The 17,614-nt window shown below is 43.0% G+C and overlaps 1 protein-coding gene across 10 annotated transcripts in view; it reads left to right on the forward strand.

Annotated features, from left to right (window-relative positions):
* The window catches only part of LOC119216226 (arf-GAP with coiled-coil, ANK repeat and PH domain-containing protein 2-like), a 33,772-nt gene extending 18,004 nt beyond the window's left edge, over positions 1-15,768 (forward strand). The window contains exons 9-26 of one of the 10 annotated variants that reach the window (XM_037468832.2): positions 719-793; positions 1,955-1,966; positions 3,655-3,711; positions 5,329-5,441; positions 5,835-5,886; positions 6,374-6,474; positions 6,606-6,714; positions 6,956-7,161; positions 7,956-8,025; positions 8,154-8,248; positions 8,480-8,667; positions 9,451-9,552; positions 10,090-10,182; positions 10,475-10,707; positions 10,813-10,922; positions 11,041-11,151; positions 11,318-11,379; positions 14,381-15,768. In XM_037468832.2, coding sequence (XP_037324729.2) covers positions 719-793; positions 1,955-1,966; positions 3,655-3,711; positions 5,329-5,441; positions 5,835-5,886; positions 6,374-6,474; positions 6,606-6,714; positions 6,956-7,161; positions 7,956-8,025; positions 8,154-8,248; positions 8,480-8,667; positions 9,451-9,552; positions 10,090-10,182; positions 10,475-10,707; positions 10,813-10,922; positions 11,041-11,151; positions 11,318-11,379; positions 14,381-14,484 — 1,893 coding nt within the window. In that variant the 3' untranslated portion in view covers positions 14,485-15,768. Of the gene's footprint in view, positions 1-718; positions 794-1,954; positions 1,967-3,654; positions 3,712-5,328; positions 5,442-5,834; positions 5,887-6,373; positions 6,475-6,605; positions 6,715-6,952; positions 7,162-7,955; positions 8,026-8,153; positions 8,249-8,479; positions 8,668-9,450; positions 9,553-10,089; positions 10,183-10,474; positions 10,708-10,812; positions 10,923-11,040; positions 11,152-11,317; positions 11,380-14,380 lie in introns of all 10 variants that reach the window. The other 9 variants (XM_037468828.2, XM_037468833.2, XM_037468831.2 and 6 more) reach the window with 9 other exon arrangements.
* The last annotated feature ends 1,846 nt before the right edge of the window (positions 15,769-17,614 follow it).

Raw genomic sequence — 17,614 nt, forward strand, 5'->3', positions numbered from 1 at the left:
ACCTCTTTTGGCACGTCGACTTCTCGGCAAGCCGTTTGTGTGACTTGTCGTTTGGTTTGAAGTTGTGGTACAGGAACCGTAAAAGCCACGTACATTAAAACCATATGATGAGAAAAGCTGATCCGAGCGACACGCAGATGCGGATCCCTCTGTTTGAGGCTCGAGACACAAGGCTTCGGGTCAGATCCCGGTCACAGACTTTCAAAAGGCACACAGTTGTATCTCATCGCTCTAGAGGTGAAATAGCAGATGTTTGACCTCCAGCACTTCATAACATTTTTTTATTTTTTTTTATAGCCTTCTGCTCAAAGAAATCCATTGTTTTGCGCTCTACATGCAATGGGTACTCGTGGGGACGAGGGGAATCAATCACCCCCCCCATCTAATTTCACACATGATGAAGCCTTCACAGCGGTGGCCTATGTAAAAGTTGTTTATTTGCTTGAATGGTTAAATCCTTGAAGAAAGGAAAGCTTCTGTGCACACAACCTTGCTTTCACCTGTTAATTGAAGAGTTTTTCATGCTAATGGTCCGGCGAGAGAGATTCGATTGATTTCCCATTCTCTCCCTGCGTTGTCTCTGAGGACATACGTCAAAGGAACGAAGGTGACACGTTGGAGTTTGGCCTTTTGGACCCACATTTGAATATATGGTTTTAGTTTTATTGTTCTTTTTGACTATGTGAGTTTGACTCGTCCGTTGCTCTGTCGGTTGCAGTTGGACCTGCTGGTGGTGGATGCTGCCAAAGAGAAGAGGGACATGGAGCAGAAACACTCGACCATCCAGCAAAAGGTACACGGGACATGGTCCCGTCACCACTTGCAATTGATGACGAAAGCGGCAAACGCATCCAACAAACACACATTCACAAAGTACAACTTTAATATATACAACTACAAATGACACTTTTTATTCTCCTCTGCCCAACAACATGAACATCACACAAACACTGCTTGGTGTGTGAGTGCTCAACATGGCAGAGATACTCTGACCCTGGATTTGTCTTGCAGTTGTACTGACCTCATGGCTGTCAGCTCCCACAAAGCCATAAAAAAAGCCAAAAAAGCTCATTGAAGGACAAATCAATTTCCTGCAATTGGGGGAAAAAAACATAGCATATGAAAAAAATTGCTCATCGGTGCATTTGCAAAATAGTTTGTCCTTTGATTGAATGGAGGTAGTCCTCCGCTCTCAGGTGTAAGGGGATCCTAACGATGATCTAACCCACACACCCATGCATAATTGACAGCTGACGGAGACCCATTTCCAAACAAACAAGGTTAAGTTTCAGCGCTCTTCTCTGATACTTTAATATCCCCACTAACTCCCACCTGTTGTTGTAATATATACCAGAAGGGTGCTCCAGATGTTTCGCAACAACTGAATGTAAAGAAGCAGAAATATAAACTCAATACATAATTGATAGTTATTTGGATGCTTTTTCTGAATTTAAAATATATAAATGTACAGCCAGACACGGGCTCCTGGTATGATGTTACAGTACGTGGTGCTGCTAGTGCGCCCGTAGCCTTAATTGTATCACACAGCCTTGTTAACGCCAGACAAACATCTGCCAGCTTCTCAACCAGCTGTCATCGGCTCGGCTTCTGCAAATGTCTGTCTAAGAGCGACTGTGTGCCAGCAGTCTTGAGTTTTCTTTTTTTTTTTTTTTCTGATATGCAATTTTTTTGGATACCTTCTCCATCTGTTTTTCTCTCGTCGTCTGTCCCTCTCTCTCTCCCCCCTCCCGCTCTGTCGGGGATGGTACGCGGGCCAACATGCGCCTATCCTCGCCCAATTCATCTAGATGCTATTTATACGTCGTCTCCCTCCCTCCACTCTGTCTGTCGTCTGGCTGCTCATGCACAGACACACCTAACCAACTGTCTCTCTTGTGCTCTTCTACTTCTGCTCCTTCTCCCACGCCTCTTCTTCTTTTTCTGCTCACTTCAGGCTGCTCTGCAGGTAAGCTATGTTACTCTCCATCACTGTCATTGCTGTGCCAGCTCTGCATGGTTGGATAGATGCTGTACATGTAACTGCTCAGCCTCAGCAGCTCGTGTTATCTGTGATCGGACTTGACCTCGATTGTGTTTTGTGCACAAAACCATCCACAGCGCACCATACTGCTTGTTTGTGCTTAGTTTGTTTCAGCTATTTAGAGATTGTCTTTAAACCAACTATATTGGAGAAGAAATGCATTGCACATATTTACTTAGAAAATGGGCAAAAGAAGCATTTGGTGTTAGGATGACTGATTCACAGTGGCTTCACTTTGGTATATTAGCCGGTTCTTTGCAGCAAATCAGTGCTGCATTACTTAATGATGCATCACTCAAGGTTTCAGGTCAATGGTACTTTTCATAATATTAGACTGACAAGCTTTCCCTGGCTGGTTTTAAGGTTGGGGTTTAGCATATGTTTTTAGATTTGTACCTCCTGTGACAGGGACTCAATGGATTGACAAGACATCAGGCTGCCACCCTAATATAATTTTGGCCTCTACTGCATTTAATACAACCTTAAGACAGATAATGCTTCTTCTATTTGTGAGTATGAGCCAGAAAGGGAGTTTGAAAGCCAGAAGTCTTCTAAAGCCGGTTGTTGGTCATATCTGTTGTTAGGAACAATGAATGTTATTTGACACAAAATCTCCACCTTTAGGACAGTTGTACACAAATTTGCTTGCACACAAACCGTTTCCGTTATCGTCGTATCAATGAAACCTTTGATCTGCACCAGAGCTGAAGGTTGATCAGACGTTGTTTGTCTGCTTCCTGTCTGCGTCCCCATAAGCTCTATGACCACAGGGCAGAGCAGCGTCACAACGGAGCTAACGAAGGGAGACTTAACGGTTCCTCGATCAGAAAGAGTACGTGTCGTTAGGTTTGAAGCGGCAACGGTATTATAATAACCTGATTATTTTTCTGAAAGAATCTGAACTGTCGTGCAAACTAAACATTTCAAAAGCCCAGACATTTAACATAGTTAAAGGAGTAGCTCATTTATTGACACACGCACGATGAGCGAGTAAAGCTCTGTGCACGTCTGTTGAGTTAAAGTCAGCATAAATGTTTGATGCCTGAGCTCCACTACGCGGTCCACTTAATTATTCCAACCCAACAGTCAGCCTGGCATCTCACACAGACACACTCGTACATAGGCGCAGGTGACCTTCACTTAGGCATCAGAAGGAGGAGGAGGAGGAGCAACAACAACAACAAGTCAGTGACGAAGATTTTGATGGACATGCAGAGTCATTCGAGGAGGAGATGAGGGTTTGTTGTAGAGACGAGCCACGCTGCCATTGAGATGCTACACAGAGAGACTTTGAGATAGCGAAGACCTGTCGGCTGAACAGGGACACACATGCACACTGAAAAGGGGGCTCTCACTCCATAAAACCTCCAAAAGAAATGAAGATTTTCAGCCGTTTTCACTACGTTTGGTATCTGGTGAGTGCACCTGAAGGATGTTGAGTTGCAGTGTCCGTGTGTCCATGCATGCGACCGTGTCTCTAGTTTCCTATTGTGTCTCCGACATATTTATTTGGCCAAAACCACTATGTTGTAATATGCCTGTGGTAGCGTTAGAAATACACATTATTATTATTTTCTGTTTGCCATCCTCTTGTTGTGTGTGTGACGTTTCAGGAGGTGACTGCGATCGAGTCAGACTGCCGCAACTTTGTCGCTTGGAGGTCGACCTCCGTACGTAGAGTCACCGCATCGATTTCCATCTGATTTCCTCTTGTAACCGTACCAGTCCCTCGTCTTTCACCGCCTCTCCTGCACACGCTAAGAGACCGCATTGCAGCGCTTGACTAAATGTTTGCTCCTTTGTCCGTTCCCACATTTTTCGAGTGCATTGGTGTTGAATGTCCTTCGATTATGCAGCATGTTTGTTTTGATGCCTCATTTGGTGGCGCCGGCGTGTGCTTCAGTGAAGTCCGGTTGCTGGTTTGATTCCAGTGAGTGGTTTGTTGTTTTCATGGTCATTGGCATTGTTGACCATGAATGAACACTTTGACAGGGCGAAATCATTTCTAAAATATTCCAAAACCAGCTTTACTTTTAGTTTGACCGCTTAATGTTTAGCGTTTTTAAAGCTAAATTATAGGTTTGTTTCCCCGATCACATTAGGCATCATTCCACCACTGAGGTTCTGAGTTGTGTTTGTTTTAATTAACATGCATTGTGTCTTGAGGTTCATTTTTGAGGTGATTCATTGAATGCCTGTTCTGGTGCTTTCATTATCTTTCCGTACAGAAGCTTAATACAGTTTGTTCCCCTTGTGCACCCGAAATAACCTCAGTTGTCCCAGAGTATGTCATGCTGGAAAATTGTTTTGTGTGTGCTGGTGTGCATCCATCTGATACACCATGGTGTCATAGGGCAGAGGGGTTTAACTTAGCTCAGGTTACGTTTACGGATCCAAGCCATGAGACTACGTGCAGTCATGAGCTACAAGTCCTGCGCAACCAGTTGTTGGATCCGGATCTATAATCACGAGCACCTGCCTGATCGTACGCTTCATCAGACAATGCTGTCATCCTAAATTCCAATCCAGTACTCCTTGTGTTAAAACAAAATCTGCTTTCTAGACTAATTTAAAAGAAGGCAAAACATTGTGAAGAGTAAAATCTACAACAAAGAGGGAATGCAAAAAAATGTCATGGAAAGCACTTATATGGTCAAAATATATAAAAAATATAAGTTTAAAAAAATGTGTTCTGTGGAAAAATGTCCCGAAAAAAATATATATATGTTTGAAAAATGTCACATTAAAATAAGTTTAATAAAAAAACAAGGTGGAAAAAAAGTTTGAAAATGTCATGAAAAAAATGTTGATGGGGATTCATAGTTGTGACTGATTGTGGAAATGATGACACTTAATGGTAATCCTATTCCTCAAGGACACACACACACGTCATGGTGTTCAATGTCACTTGAAGCTGAGAGCGCTTGGAGGGTGTTAAAACAGGTGGAAGCTGCTCAGCGAGTTAAGACAAGACTGGCAACAGTCTTAACTAATTAAAGTCTGTCATTGTCCAGTGTTTTCACACTTTTCGGGATTTGTTAATGTAGCCTCTTAGTTTAGTAATTGTGGGTCTACTTGTCAAACCACTATATGACTCTTAACCCTCAAAGTCCTAACTATTATGATACTATTTGTCAAATCAACTTCCGAGAAGCGGGGGAAGTAGAATCTTAGTAAAGTGGCGTAACATTAGAAGACTGGGGGTTAAAAATACATTACATACTATTCTCAGTGCTGCTTTGCTGAGGGTAATTTACCACAGCAGCTCTTTCTGTCTTTTTGTCCAGGACTTCTCGAATGACGACACCAAGCTGGAGTACAATGTGGATGCCGACCACGGCATCGCAATGGAGGGTTATCTGTTTAAGAGGGCCAGCAATGCCTTTAAGACGTGGAATAGGTACAAAAGACCCAATTCAATTGGTCTCCTTCTGAATACATTTGTAATCCAATTTTATGATAACCACTTGCTTCATCCTAGTGGACTGATTGTGGAATCAGGAGGCCAAGCACTGTCATCAAAACATTGAGTAGAGCACATTTTTTGATGCTGCAGCAAACAACTTTTGATACAATTTATGCACTTCCTGGAATTTCCTGGAAACTGTTTTTTTTAAGGTTGACCCATAAGGGTGTATAATGCTTTTAGACCCTCGCATTTTGTTCAAAAGGGAATATTAACACTGAATAGAGTTGCCTGTATTTAGACATCGCTCTCATCCTCACTAGAATGACGTCACAGCGTGTCATTTTAGTATCACTAGCGGCTGCATGTGACTGTTTTTTCTTTCAGGCGTTGGTTCTCCATCCAGAACAATCAGCTAGTTTACCAGAAGAAATTTAAGGTATGTCAAGTGACTCCATGCGCACTGACTGTAATACAATATGCATGTGTTTGACTTCCAACACCCCCCCCCCCCCCCCCACCCATGTATTTTTAACAGGGTGTTTCATTTAAGTGCTTTAGTAACAATTTCAACACGCCTAGTGTAGAATGGACACAAGATGTATTTTAAGAAGTGTAAGAAGATAGTGTTCTTTTTGTATTGTGTAACCCTGAAGAAATTATTGTGGGTTGTACCGAAGCCAAATATTTTATTTTTATTTATTTTATTTTATTTTATAAGCGCCGCATAGAAAAATATCAAAGCAAAAAAAAAATCCATATCGGATATTGTCAATGACATCAACACTTCCTGTCTGATAGAAATATTCAGACATTTGCTATTTGTGTTGCTTAATTTGTTGGTCAATTTCTTTTTAACATTGCCAGAGAGTGTGTGCATGTGTGTTAATTGGGTTTCAACCAAAGATGCCCTGCTGTCTCCACAGGACAACCCAACGGTGGTGGTGGAGGACCTGAGGCTATGTACCGTCAAACACTGTGAGGACGTAGAGCGTCGCTTCTGTTTCGAAGTGGTGTCCCCCACCAAGTAAGTTTAAGTCCCCCATTGGTCCAATGAGCACTGGAAATATGTTGTTCCAAGGTGAAATGGCAGAGTAGCACTGTAACCACCTTCACCCAGTCAGAGGGCCGCAATTGTGTGACGCTTGTCTGACCCAGCAGGAGCTGCATGATGCAGGCCGACTCGGAGAAGCTGCGACAGGCCTGGATCAAAGCCGTCCAGAACAGCATCGCCACCGCCTTCCGCGACAAGGGAGACGACGGCGACGTAAGAACCGAAACACGCCAACGTGTACTGAGCGGGTGGTTGAAACGATGTACTGTAGTTAACTATATTGATACATAGATCATTCATGGAAACGTTAATGAACCAGTGTTTGAGGGTGTCTCCCATACGTGAGTTTACATTTACTCCCCCACCCCCAAATGTCATTGTTTAATTATCCCATATTAATAGATGCTTATGGTCCATGTGGATGTCCTTCTGCTGTCTCCGTCTCTGTCAGAAGCTTGACAGGAAGTCGTCCACGTCGACGGGGAGCCTTGATTCCGCTGGGGAGCCCAAGGAGAGGTCAATCAAAGGAGAGAGTGCCCTGCAGAGGGTCCTGGCCATCCCGGGCAACACCTGCTGCTGCGACTGTGGTCAGCCTGACCCCCGCTGGGCCAGCATCAATCTGGGCATCACCCTCTGTATACAGTGCTCCGGTATCCACAGGTAGAGTGACATGTTTTTGTTGTAAAGTAAGGCGTTGGATTTGTCTTTCCACGTTGAGGTTGCAAAGCGATCGGACATGAAGATCACAAAGGAAGGAACGGTCTTTAAAAAAAAAAAAAAAAGGTATACATTTAGATCCTGTGAAAAATCTTCCAGAAAGGATGAACTTTTGGAAACTAAAGAACCGAGGAAACTAATGAACCGAGGTAACTAATATCAGCTCATTTTATTTATTTATCTACCACTTGGAAAGAATACAGTTTTGAGTTATTTATGTTTCTAAGGAAACCGGAAATTGCATGTTTGCTGTATTTTGTACAAACTGCTGGGATTCAGGGATTTATGAAATGTAAACTCTGCTGTAAACAGCCAGCCAGCTTTTTTACCTTTTGACCTTTTATTACTTTTGTTTCCAGGCAAAAAAATGTAATAATCATTTTAATTAACACAAAACTGTCGAGGGATTCGGCCTCACTGCATCCTAAAAAATTATCTTCAGTGGGACTAACAAAAGTTTCAGAAAATTACGGAATTACAATTTAATGCATTGATTTAATTTCTTTAAATTACCTTGTTTCTGTGCTCCATAATTCTCTGGCCCCATCAGTATTTGATTTTAGTATAAACATGTTTATTAAAAACGGAGGCATAAATACTGCATATTTATCTAAGAACTACCTTCTTTGGTACATACTGGGTTTTTGTTAATGCTGCCAGACCCCACATCTGCAGTATAAGCAAAGGTTGGTGAACAATGCCTCTGTGATTTATTGTAATACTTCTTGGACCTGCAGGAGTCTGGGAGTGCACTTCTCTAAGGTTCGGTCTTTGACCCTGGATACATGGGAGCCAGAACTTCTCAAGGTGAGGGAGCAAAAATGTACATGAACAAATATACAAACACACACCCACAGTTCAAACTGAAAGTCTAACTCTAAATTGAGTGCCGATAACAAATTACTTTTAATTTATTTTAATTGTACCTTTCACAGTTGATGTGCGAACTTGGGAACGGAGTGATCAATCAGATCTACGAGGCTCGGCGGGAGGAGCTGGGATCCAGAAAGCCGCAACCAGGAGATCCAAGGTACACAACCGCATTGCATATTCAACAAAAAACACAAGAGTTTTTCATTGGATAATTATTCAGAATAGAGCCATTATCATCTACAGACAAAACTTGACCTGATGCTTTGTGATGAATACAATTCACTCACTCTTCAATCTCCAGCTGTGGTTTGATTAGATTCACTTAGAAAACTTGATTTTCTCACCTCATTCACCAACGAACCCGTCTGATTCCTCTGACTCTCACCAGACACGAGGTGGAGGCCTACATCAAAGCCAAATACGTGGACCGGCGTTTTGTGCGGCGGCCCACAGATGATGAGCTGCGCGGCAAAGTGGTTTCTCTGAGCAAACAGGAGAAGAGGCTGAGCAGCAGCTCAGAGCATCTGCCCCCGAGGCCTCCGCCACCCACCCCAAAACTCCGACCCGGTCAGTCAGGTCAGTACAGAGATTGACATTCACTCTTCGCCCCGAGGGTTTGTTGACTGTAACCTGTCACTCGTTGCTGGAGACAATGAACAAAGTAACAACAAAACTCATTCAAAGACCCTGACCCGATCTGACTATAATGACTCTAATAAATGATACTATAAGATTGTAGGAGATTTGATTCTGCTTGGTGGACCAGTAGGTCCAACAAGCTGCTGGAACCAAAAAACTAATTCATCTGCAACTAAAATGAACTTGTGGGATCTGTGTTTGTTTTCGAATTCCAATAATTAGGAGATTGGATGTTTCTGTTACCCAGAACTGTGTGCTGCTTCAGAATTCAAACTGCACTTCATCAAGATGGCACAGTCTGTGTCATTTGTGATTGTATTACCACCTTATTTACCATCTTATTTTAAAAAACTTAAGTATATCCTCTGAGATTCAAGCACCGTCGTAGAAAAGCCTCCACCCATCGGCATACTTAATGTTCCCTGTGAACGACACATGCCTCGGCCCCCTTTGCCTCCCATTGCTTCTCGTAGTGCGTCTCCAGACTCCAGTGTCGCCCGAGCTGGTATTCTTAACTATCTCTGCTGTTGCCCTGCTCCCTCCCCCCCCCCCCCCCCCTATCTCTCTCCCTCCTCTACCTCAATATTTCTGCCCTCCTTTCTCGTTGTGTGCTTTCGGACTAACCCCTGCTCTGACTGCCTACCCTTTAACTCCCCGCCCCGCACCTCAATTTACACCCTCCGCCTTTCCATCCCCAAACTCCCATTATCCCTAACGTAGCCGTTGCCAGCGGCAAGGAGGCCCGCCGCGACTCCCTCTTCTGTCCTGACGAGCTTCACTCACTCTTCTCCTACTTTGACAACTCTGCCAAGCTCAGGAGCAGTAAGTACCTCAATGCTCAGTGTTTGGCTTGCTTCTCCATCCCCGCTGTCCTTAGTGTTCCCCCGCTTTGGACATTTGGACTAACAACCCTTCACCCACTGCTGTATTACTCCTTCATCACACTTTTTTAAGAACATTGCAGATGTTTCGTTTTTTTCCCGGGGACTGGGGAATTTTTCTCCCACACATGGTTTGGGTCAGTGTCTGGTATTTGCATTTGTATTTGTCTCATCATATGTTCAGGGACCTGAAACAAGGTGATGGTGGGGATCTGTCCTCCAGCTCTTTCAATTCATTTCAGTCGGGGAGTCACTTACTGCACAAAATATCAGGACCACCTGCTGTTTCTGGTAATTACACTGGAGAACAAAAGGAAGCTGGTAAAAGCCAGGGAAATAAACAAAAAATATTAAAAGGTTTACTGAGGGAAGATCTAAACCCAATCAGCAGGAAGGTGTTCCTTTTATTTGACACACTCAGTGAATGACACCTCTGCGTTGTTCTACAAGTCGTGATTCACAGCACTTCATCTTCCAGTAAAAAGTAAAGACAGCGGCATCCAGAACAGCGCAGATGGGAGCAGGGAGATGCTGGCCACCACCGCCTCCAATAGTAGCCTGACGGATGCAGGTGAGACGCAAACGCATGCTCTCAAAGCTGCCTATTCTAATCTAAACCAGAAGACAGGTTTTAGGGCGACAAGACCAGAAAAACAAGAAATGGTTAGTTTAGGAGTTTTCTCCCAGTAAATGAAGGCCGGTTTGGAAAACCTTTTTAAAGGAACATGAGAAAACTCACCAGCCTGCAGAAGTTTGCAATTACTACGAACAACTTGAAAAGCGAATCGACGTTGAATTACAACGCACAGACAAAGGACCATTTAGTGGACTAAAGTCTATTCTTTTCTCCCCGCACGTTCCAGATGCCGCCGAGTCTCCCCCGATGCCGATGCCTTCCACGCTGCCTCCTCCGTCCCCGTGTAAGGAGGTGGTTTTCTACGAGCCGAAGGAGTACAGCTCGGGTCTGCAGCTCTACTGGGCTGCGTGTGCCCGCAGCCTGCCCGACATGGCGGAGGCACTGGCCCACGGCGCCGTGGTCAACTGGGTCAACACGGAAGACGACAAGCGGACGCCGCTGATCATGGCGGTGCAGGGGGTGAGCGCCCAAATGATCCCCCCCCCCCGTTCCCTTTAGATAATGACAGCACTTCACAAAATGTGCTGGCGAGTTTCGTCCGATTGTTGAAATGTTTCCCCTCAGGGTTCGCTGGTCACCTGTGAGTTTCTGCTCCAAAACGCAGCCAACGTGAACCAGCAGGACGCTCAGGGCCGAGGACCCCTCCACCACGCCACCATGCTGGGACACACAGGGTTTGTCCTGCACATTAAACTCGGAGAATATTGGAATCTGTCATTTTGAAGATTTATGGAACAACACGGATTATTGGGTTGACTCAAAAAGATGCTGAAACTTTTCTCTCGGTTTCAGGCAAGTGTGTTTATTCTTAAAAAGAGGAGCTAATCAAAATGCTGCAGACATCGATGAGAAAACCCCCCTGATAATAGCAGTGGATGCAGCCAACGCAGACATCGTCACACTGTGAGTGTTGTTGTTCTATTCCTGTATTTTATTTGTGTTGTTGTAACTGCCTTTGCTAAATGAAACGGCATTTAGAAAGTCGTGGATGTCCAACCCTTTTGATTATCCATTGCATCTCGTAACTATGACTCATCTTTCACTTCCTGTTTCTTTACCTGCGCCCCAGGTTGCGATTGGCCAAGATGAACGAAGAAATGCGAGAGGCGGAGGGGCCCTACAGCCAGTCAGGTCAATATAACACCAACAGCCCCACCGAGATGCAGTACAGGAAGTGCATGCAGGAGTTTATTAGCCTGCAGCTCGATGAAACATAAAAAGTGTCGGCCCTCGTACAGTGAAAGCAGGCTTATCAGAGGAAATGTAAAGCCCGGGTTTCAGAGTTGGGCTCGGTTGTCTAAAAATGAACATCCAGATAGCCCTGTCAGTAAGATCTGCCGTTTAGCGAGAACTGAGCCCAACTCGGTCGGGTGTGCTGCTGTGTCCCCGCCGTGCCGAGGTCCCGCCTCCTGCCAGCTCCTCGGCCGGCTGCCCCCCCCCCCCCCCCCCCCAGTGCGCCGGGACCTCGGGGGCGATGCTGTGTCGATGTGTGGGGTCAGAGCCATTTCTGAAGAGCTTTTTTCCATAGTGAAATATCCATGTTTTCAACAAAGTGACTGTTACTAATGCAGAATTGAAGAGAGGAATTGCAGATCTAGTTTAAAACTGACACGGTTTCATTTATTGCTTTCTGTAAGTTTAAATGATATAGCCTTACTGATTCCCTCTATTGAACAGGTATTGACAGGGATTTATAGCAGCTACTAAAATAAATAGTTTTGGGGAGGAATACATTTCATTTTTTGATTAGTGTTGTCTGTTTGTGAAAACAGTAACTGCCAGAATTAACCAATGACCTCAAAGTGACGGCAGTTTCACCATTTTGCAATAATCATGACTTTTGAATGGCATGTTTAAAAATCCTCTGAGCAGTCTGGAGAGACATGTCTATAAATAGATTGGTTTTAAAATAATCTGTCAGAATTCCTATTAATGTCCATGCAACTATTGTAAGTACTACTGCAAGTATGTGGCTCCTAATTTAAGTCTTTACGTTTTTGACGGCTGGTTTACTTATTTGAACTGTTTGATGTCCACATATGAAAGATCTTACTGTTATGACATGCCTGGTCAGAAGAAAAAGTATACTTTAGAACATTTTGGGTTTTCTAAACATTGCCATGTAATAAGTATCATTACTGTACGTGTTGTAAATGATGTGCATACGTGTATTTCTTCATAGTTGAGATTCACTCTGGCTGCACATGTCACGAGGGTCTCTGTGTTAACCGCCCTACTTTTCTCTTCTGATTGAAGGCTATTTACTTGTTATGACAGTTTGTGTCTTGTTTACTAGTCGATTGTGTGCGTGCTCATTGACCGGAGTCAGAGGAAATTCCGAATTGTAAGGCGACGAAGGCCTATTTGTGCCATCGCATTGATTGTATTGAATGTTGGTGGGTTTTTACTCAAATGTAGGCTGACCATCTGAGGATGGTTCAACGTCGAGTGCAATAGTCTAGACTAATGTCCACATGTACATATCCTTGTCACTTGCTGGCCCTACCTTATATTTATTTATCTATTGTCCTCCCCTCGAATCCCCAAATCCTGGGACTGCACAGCACCACGTTGATGAAATGGTTCTTTTCTGTGAGTTGCCCTTGGGCCCCGCTTCTCTTGGGGTGTCGGGCGGAGGATGCACTGACGTGTGTTGACCACAGGGGGGAGCGGTGCGTTCCTTTGTGGGAGAGGAGTGACTCATCGAATACTGAGGGCTCGATGTGCTGCTTTAGGCAGCCAGGCCGTTATTAGCCTGAATGCTGCCTCTCTTTTCTTCAAAGTAGAATATTCTCCCGTTGTCATTTTGGACCTGACGACAAGGCAAAAGTATCGTTCTAGCATTACGCAATACTCAAAAACCACAACGCTGGCCACAATCCTGACGGATGTTTGTCTCCAGCAGGAGAAGCAGAGCGGGGTCTAAAGTACCAGCTTCCATTAACTGTGTGTAGGATTCCAGTTGTCGCGTCCGCTTTGATGCTCGAGGGCTTCTTCTTTGATGAAGGATGTTCAGGGTTAATGGAGGAGAACTAACGTCATCAACCCACCCGCCCACTTTTTATTAGAATCCCTTCTCTCGACCTGATTGAGTGTGTGGAAGAAGTGCAAAGTGGTGGCTCTCAGCCTGCGGGTTGCTCTGTATCATTTTTTGAACATTTAGAAATAAATTTAAGAAATCTCCAGGGGGATGCTATATTTTTTAAATGTAACAATTGTAAGAAAATATATTTTAAATGTTTGATCAATAATTGTCTTCTAGAAATTGTTTATAAACCTGAAGGAAAAAATGTTCAACCTGTAACTCAAACCGTGGCTGCGAGCTTCCCTCGCTTCCACAACACTTCTTTATTGCACTCGGCCACTTGTCTCTCTCTGTAAATCCTCTTCTTGGTTCTGCATTTTGCTTTCTCCTCCCCAGAGTTCTGTGCCTTTCTTCTGTTTTCATATTTTCTGTGGGGTGCTGAGGCCAACACAACTGTAATTTTGTACATAAACTCCTGCACTTTAAAAACAATACAGTTGTTAACAAACAGATCTTGAGCTTGTCTTTTCTTCCTGAGTCCATCTCCAGTGGCTAATTGATGGAGGCTCTCTTGCTTCTTGCATCTCTGTTCTTTCCCCTCTTTTCTGCATTGTTTCATATTTCGAGCCGTGCCGACACACCTGACAGGTATGGCCGACTTTTTTTTTTTTTTTTTCCTTCCTTTCTTGCTCTGATACTGTTTCTGTTACGTTGAGACGAACAACCAAAGAACGAAGGTAAAGAGTCACAGTTAAGGGGATTTATTTCTAAGGAGGGTGGGTGCCAAATGAATAACAATCAATACGGGCTGAATCAAAATGGCTTTACTTACATGGGGGGGGACTGGCTCTGTGCCTGAGCACGCCACTCTGAAAAAGCAATGACGATATTGCGGCGTGCTGTACACCATGAGGCTTTGTTTAGGCTGACATGATTTATATTTTATTTCTCAGCCTTTTATTGATTTACTGATTTTAATTTCTGTTAAAACTTCAGTTTCCAATTGTCTGTGGTATAGAATAACGATGTATTGCCTTCTGTTTAGATGTTTCTCAGACTTTCATCTTTGTAGTCGTTGACACCGGGTGTTTTTATTTCTTTTTATAGGAGACGAAACCTACCAGGACATTTTCCAGGATTTCACCCACATGGCGTCCAACGACCCGGACAAGCTGAACCGCTACCAGCAGTACGACGCTCCGCGGCCCTGACGAACAGATTTAGAGACGAAATGAACGACAAAGACGTCGTCCACTTTCCCCCCCCCTCATGTCATTCAGCATTAGAGCTGGTTAGTGGTGCCGGACTCCGTTAAAGTGTGGGGGGGGAACCTCACGTTCTTGGTTGTTCCCGGGCCTCCGTGGAGCCTTTAAGTTCAATATTCAACTTGATTTGAATATAGACCTTCCATTTAGTACATTTTTTGCAACGTCATACTTCTAAAAGAAAAGAAAAAGTTCCTTCTTTCAAGAACTGTATTTAAAATGCCTGTGCTGTATCATGAGTTGTGGTAGGAAGTATGTGCATGATTTAAATAATACATTTAAAAAAAGCTCTATAGGATTTTTCTGATTGATCATAGGCCTTTTTATATGGAAGTTTTTCTTTAGTGAACTCTCAGCAGTAAATACACGCTTAATTTTTTGCACAAATAACTTAATCTTAAATCGCCACTGATGTTTACCAGTTTTGATGATAAAGCTTTGACATTTAAATGTACAGTTATTATGAAAGTAAACATGTTATTCATGTGTCTGTAATGTTGCTTTTTGGGTGCTATGTTGTTTTTGTGTTTTACTTTTTACTTTAAATATTCCACATCAGTACTTGTCAGTGAGGCAGTTCAGCCCTTTCACTATGGTTTCAGTCTTGAGATTATTGTGAAATTCTTAATCTTAATTTAGTCAGCCTCATCCTGATATTTAGAGTTAAAGAACTTCCAAATAATATGAACAAATACAAAAAAAAACTAAATACTGTCAACCTAATGCAGCATTATTTTAACCAGCTGAAAGTACTGCTCTTCCAATGGATTCAGATGGAACTCACCGCGCACTTTAAAGTACTCCAATGCAGGCAAATCATTGTAATTATATGATTAGTATAATGTTAGAAATGCAAATGACATAGTCTGCTTCTTTAGGAAATGATTTTGATACTTGTGTAAAGGGTTACATAAAAGAGTTATTAGACATTATTCTATTCCTGAGTTGTAGCATCACTGATATTTCATTTGATGAGTTGTTGAAGTGGGAAAACTTTGAACAAATACAGTGTGGGATACAATTCTTGTACATTTTGTAGACGACTTTATACTTCAGTTCCCTGAAGAATTTAAAGTTAGTGGTACTTGAATCAATGTGTAAGCTTTAGTTCATGCTTTTCTTTGTAACCTCTGGTCATTTTAGTCCATTTTAGCCCATTTTATATCGCCTGTCTGTATACATGTAAAATGCAAGAGTTCAATACACATGGACTGAGGATTCATCGCAGAATCTTGATGCTTTTTTTTTTTTTGTCTCAAAGAGAATTTTGACCACTTTGTCTAATGTGACTTCATTAATGTCGTTACAGGCATGCCATTAATGTGACTTCTGTACCTACAGGGTGCTGCTACAATGGTGATATTGAACACTGTTCAACTCTTTCTGTTGAAGTTGCTAATTTGAAGAAGCAAATAGTGCCTTCAACTGCCCTCGTGCTTATTTTCTGTTTTTTCCATTACGATGTAACTTCTGTATCTGCACTGAGACCCAAACAGCACATTGTACATCAATGTTGGCTTTTATTAAGGAAGGAATGCAGTAATTAAATAGTATACATACAGAAAATGGCACAAAACAATTCAAGACATAAGTCCCTTAATGGTGAGTTTTTTTGAGCAGGACAAAGCAGCAGTTCTTCAGCCAGCCGTTGTGCACTCGGTCCAGTAAAGGTTCCAGAGTTAGTCCTTTGTTTTGCTTTTTTTCAAAACCAGATAATTATCCAATTTATGGTTATACAGCTTGAATGGAGTGTCTAAAATACTCAGGTTGAGGTGTGACTGTCACTTCCACATTCATGTATTTATTGCCCATCGTATGCATTTTGACCTCCGCCTTCGTACGTGCTGCTGAACGAGGACGCAAGTCACGGATTCCAGGAATCAGGATCGAGCTCATTCGAATACGGTGGACAAGAAATGCAGAGAAACCACCTGTCCAATGAATGTCTTTCGATGCAGAGAAATCGTACAGGCACATTGGAATCTAATGTGCAAAGAGGCTTTTCACTGAATATTTAGGGAATATTCAACTAGGGCCGGGACTCGATTAAAAATATTAATCTAATTAATTAGAGGCTTTGTAATTAATTAATCGAAATTAATCGCATTTTAATTGCATAAATATTTGACCTGAGAACAGTGAGAAGTAATTTTTTTCACATGGATTTTTATTTTTGTTCAACCAATTCCAGCAGACAAGTGTGTTGTGTTGTGGATTCCAGCCTGAGAATCTATGAGAATTGAGGTTGGATTCAAAAGCATCCACAGGTGTGTGGTGGAACAGTGCAGGGAGATAACAGGAAGGCTGAAGTGTGGAGGATCCTCAGTTCAAAACTGCTCTCTCAGGAGGGTTTGGTTGCAGTCAGGGCTTCAAACTGTAAACTTTGAAACAGTTTTGAGGTTTAGTAAACAATCCCAAGGTCTAATATGAGAAACGGACACAATGATGCATGTGCTTGAATAGCACAAGGGAACAGCTGAAGGGCTGCAGGCTCCAACCTGCTGTCTGAGGTTGTGGGTTCATGCCCCTTCATGCAGACATCACTTCTGCTTTGAAAGAGTTTTGAGGTTTGAGTAGCAGTCTCAAGGTTAAATACGAAAAACAAAAATTTAATTTGTGCATGGTGAGGTGGTGCACCACAAGAGCAGAGGAGCTACTGTCCTTGGGTTTGAGCCTTTGGCTTTACTTCATATTTGAGTAGCAATCTCAAGGTTAAATACAACAAACAAAGGGTTGGTTAGTGTGTGGTGAATTAGCACAGCGGAAGAGCAGCTGCCACAAGCCTGCACTGCATTTGAAGGTTGTGGGTTCAAGCCCAGTCTTAGGTTTGAGCCTTTGGCTTTACTTCAGGTTTGAGTAGCAATCTCAAGGTTAAATACAACAAACAAAGGGTTGTTTAGTGTGTGGTGAAGTAGCACAGCGGAAGAGCTGCTGACATAAGCCCCTGCACTGCACTTGAAGGTTGATGGTTCAAGCCCAGATGAGGAAAAAGCATTTAAAAAGATTTTTGAGGTTTAACTCACATGCTCAAGGTTAAATAGGAGAATCAAAGTTGCCAAAATGTGACCAGGACTGG

The sequence above is a fragment of the Pungitius pungitius genome, chromosome 7 (assembly GCF_949316345.1).
Source record: "Pungitius pungitius chromosome 7, fPunPun2.1, whole genome shotgun sequence".
Lineage (NCBI taxonomy): Eukaryota > Metazoa > Chordata > Actinopteri > Perciformes > Gasterosteidae > Pungitius > Pungitius pungitius.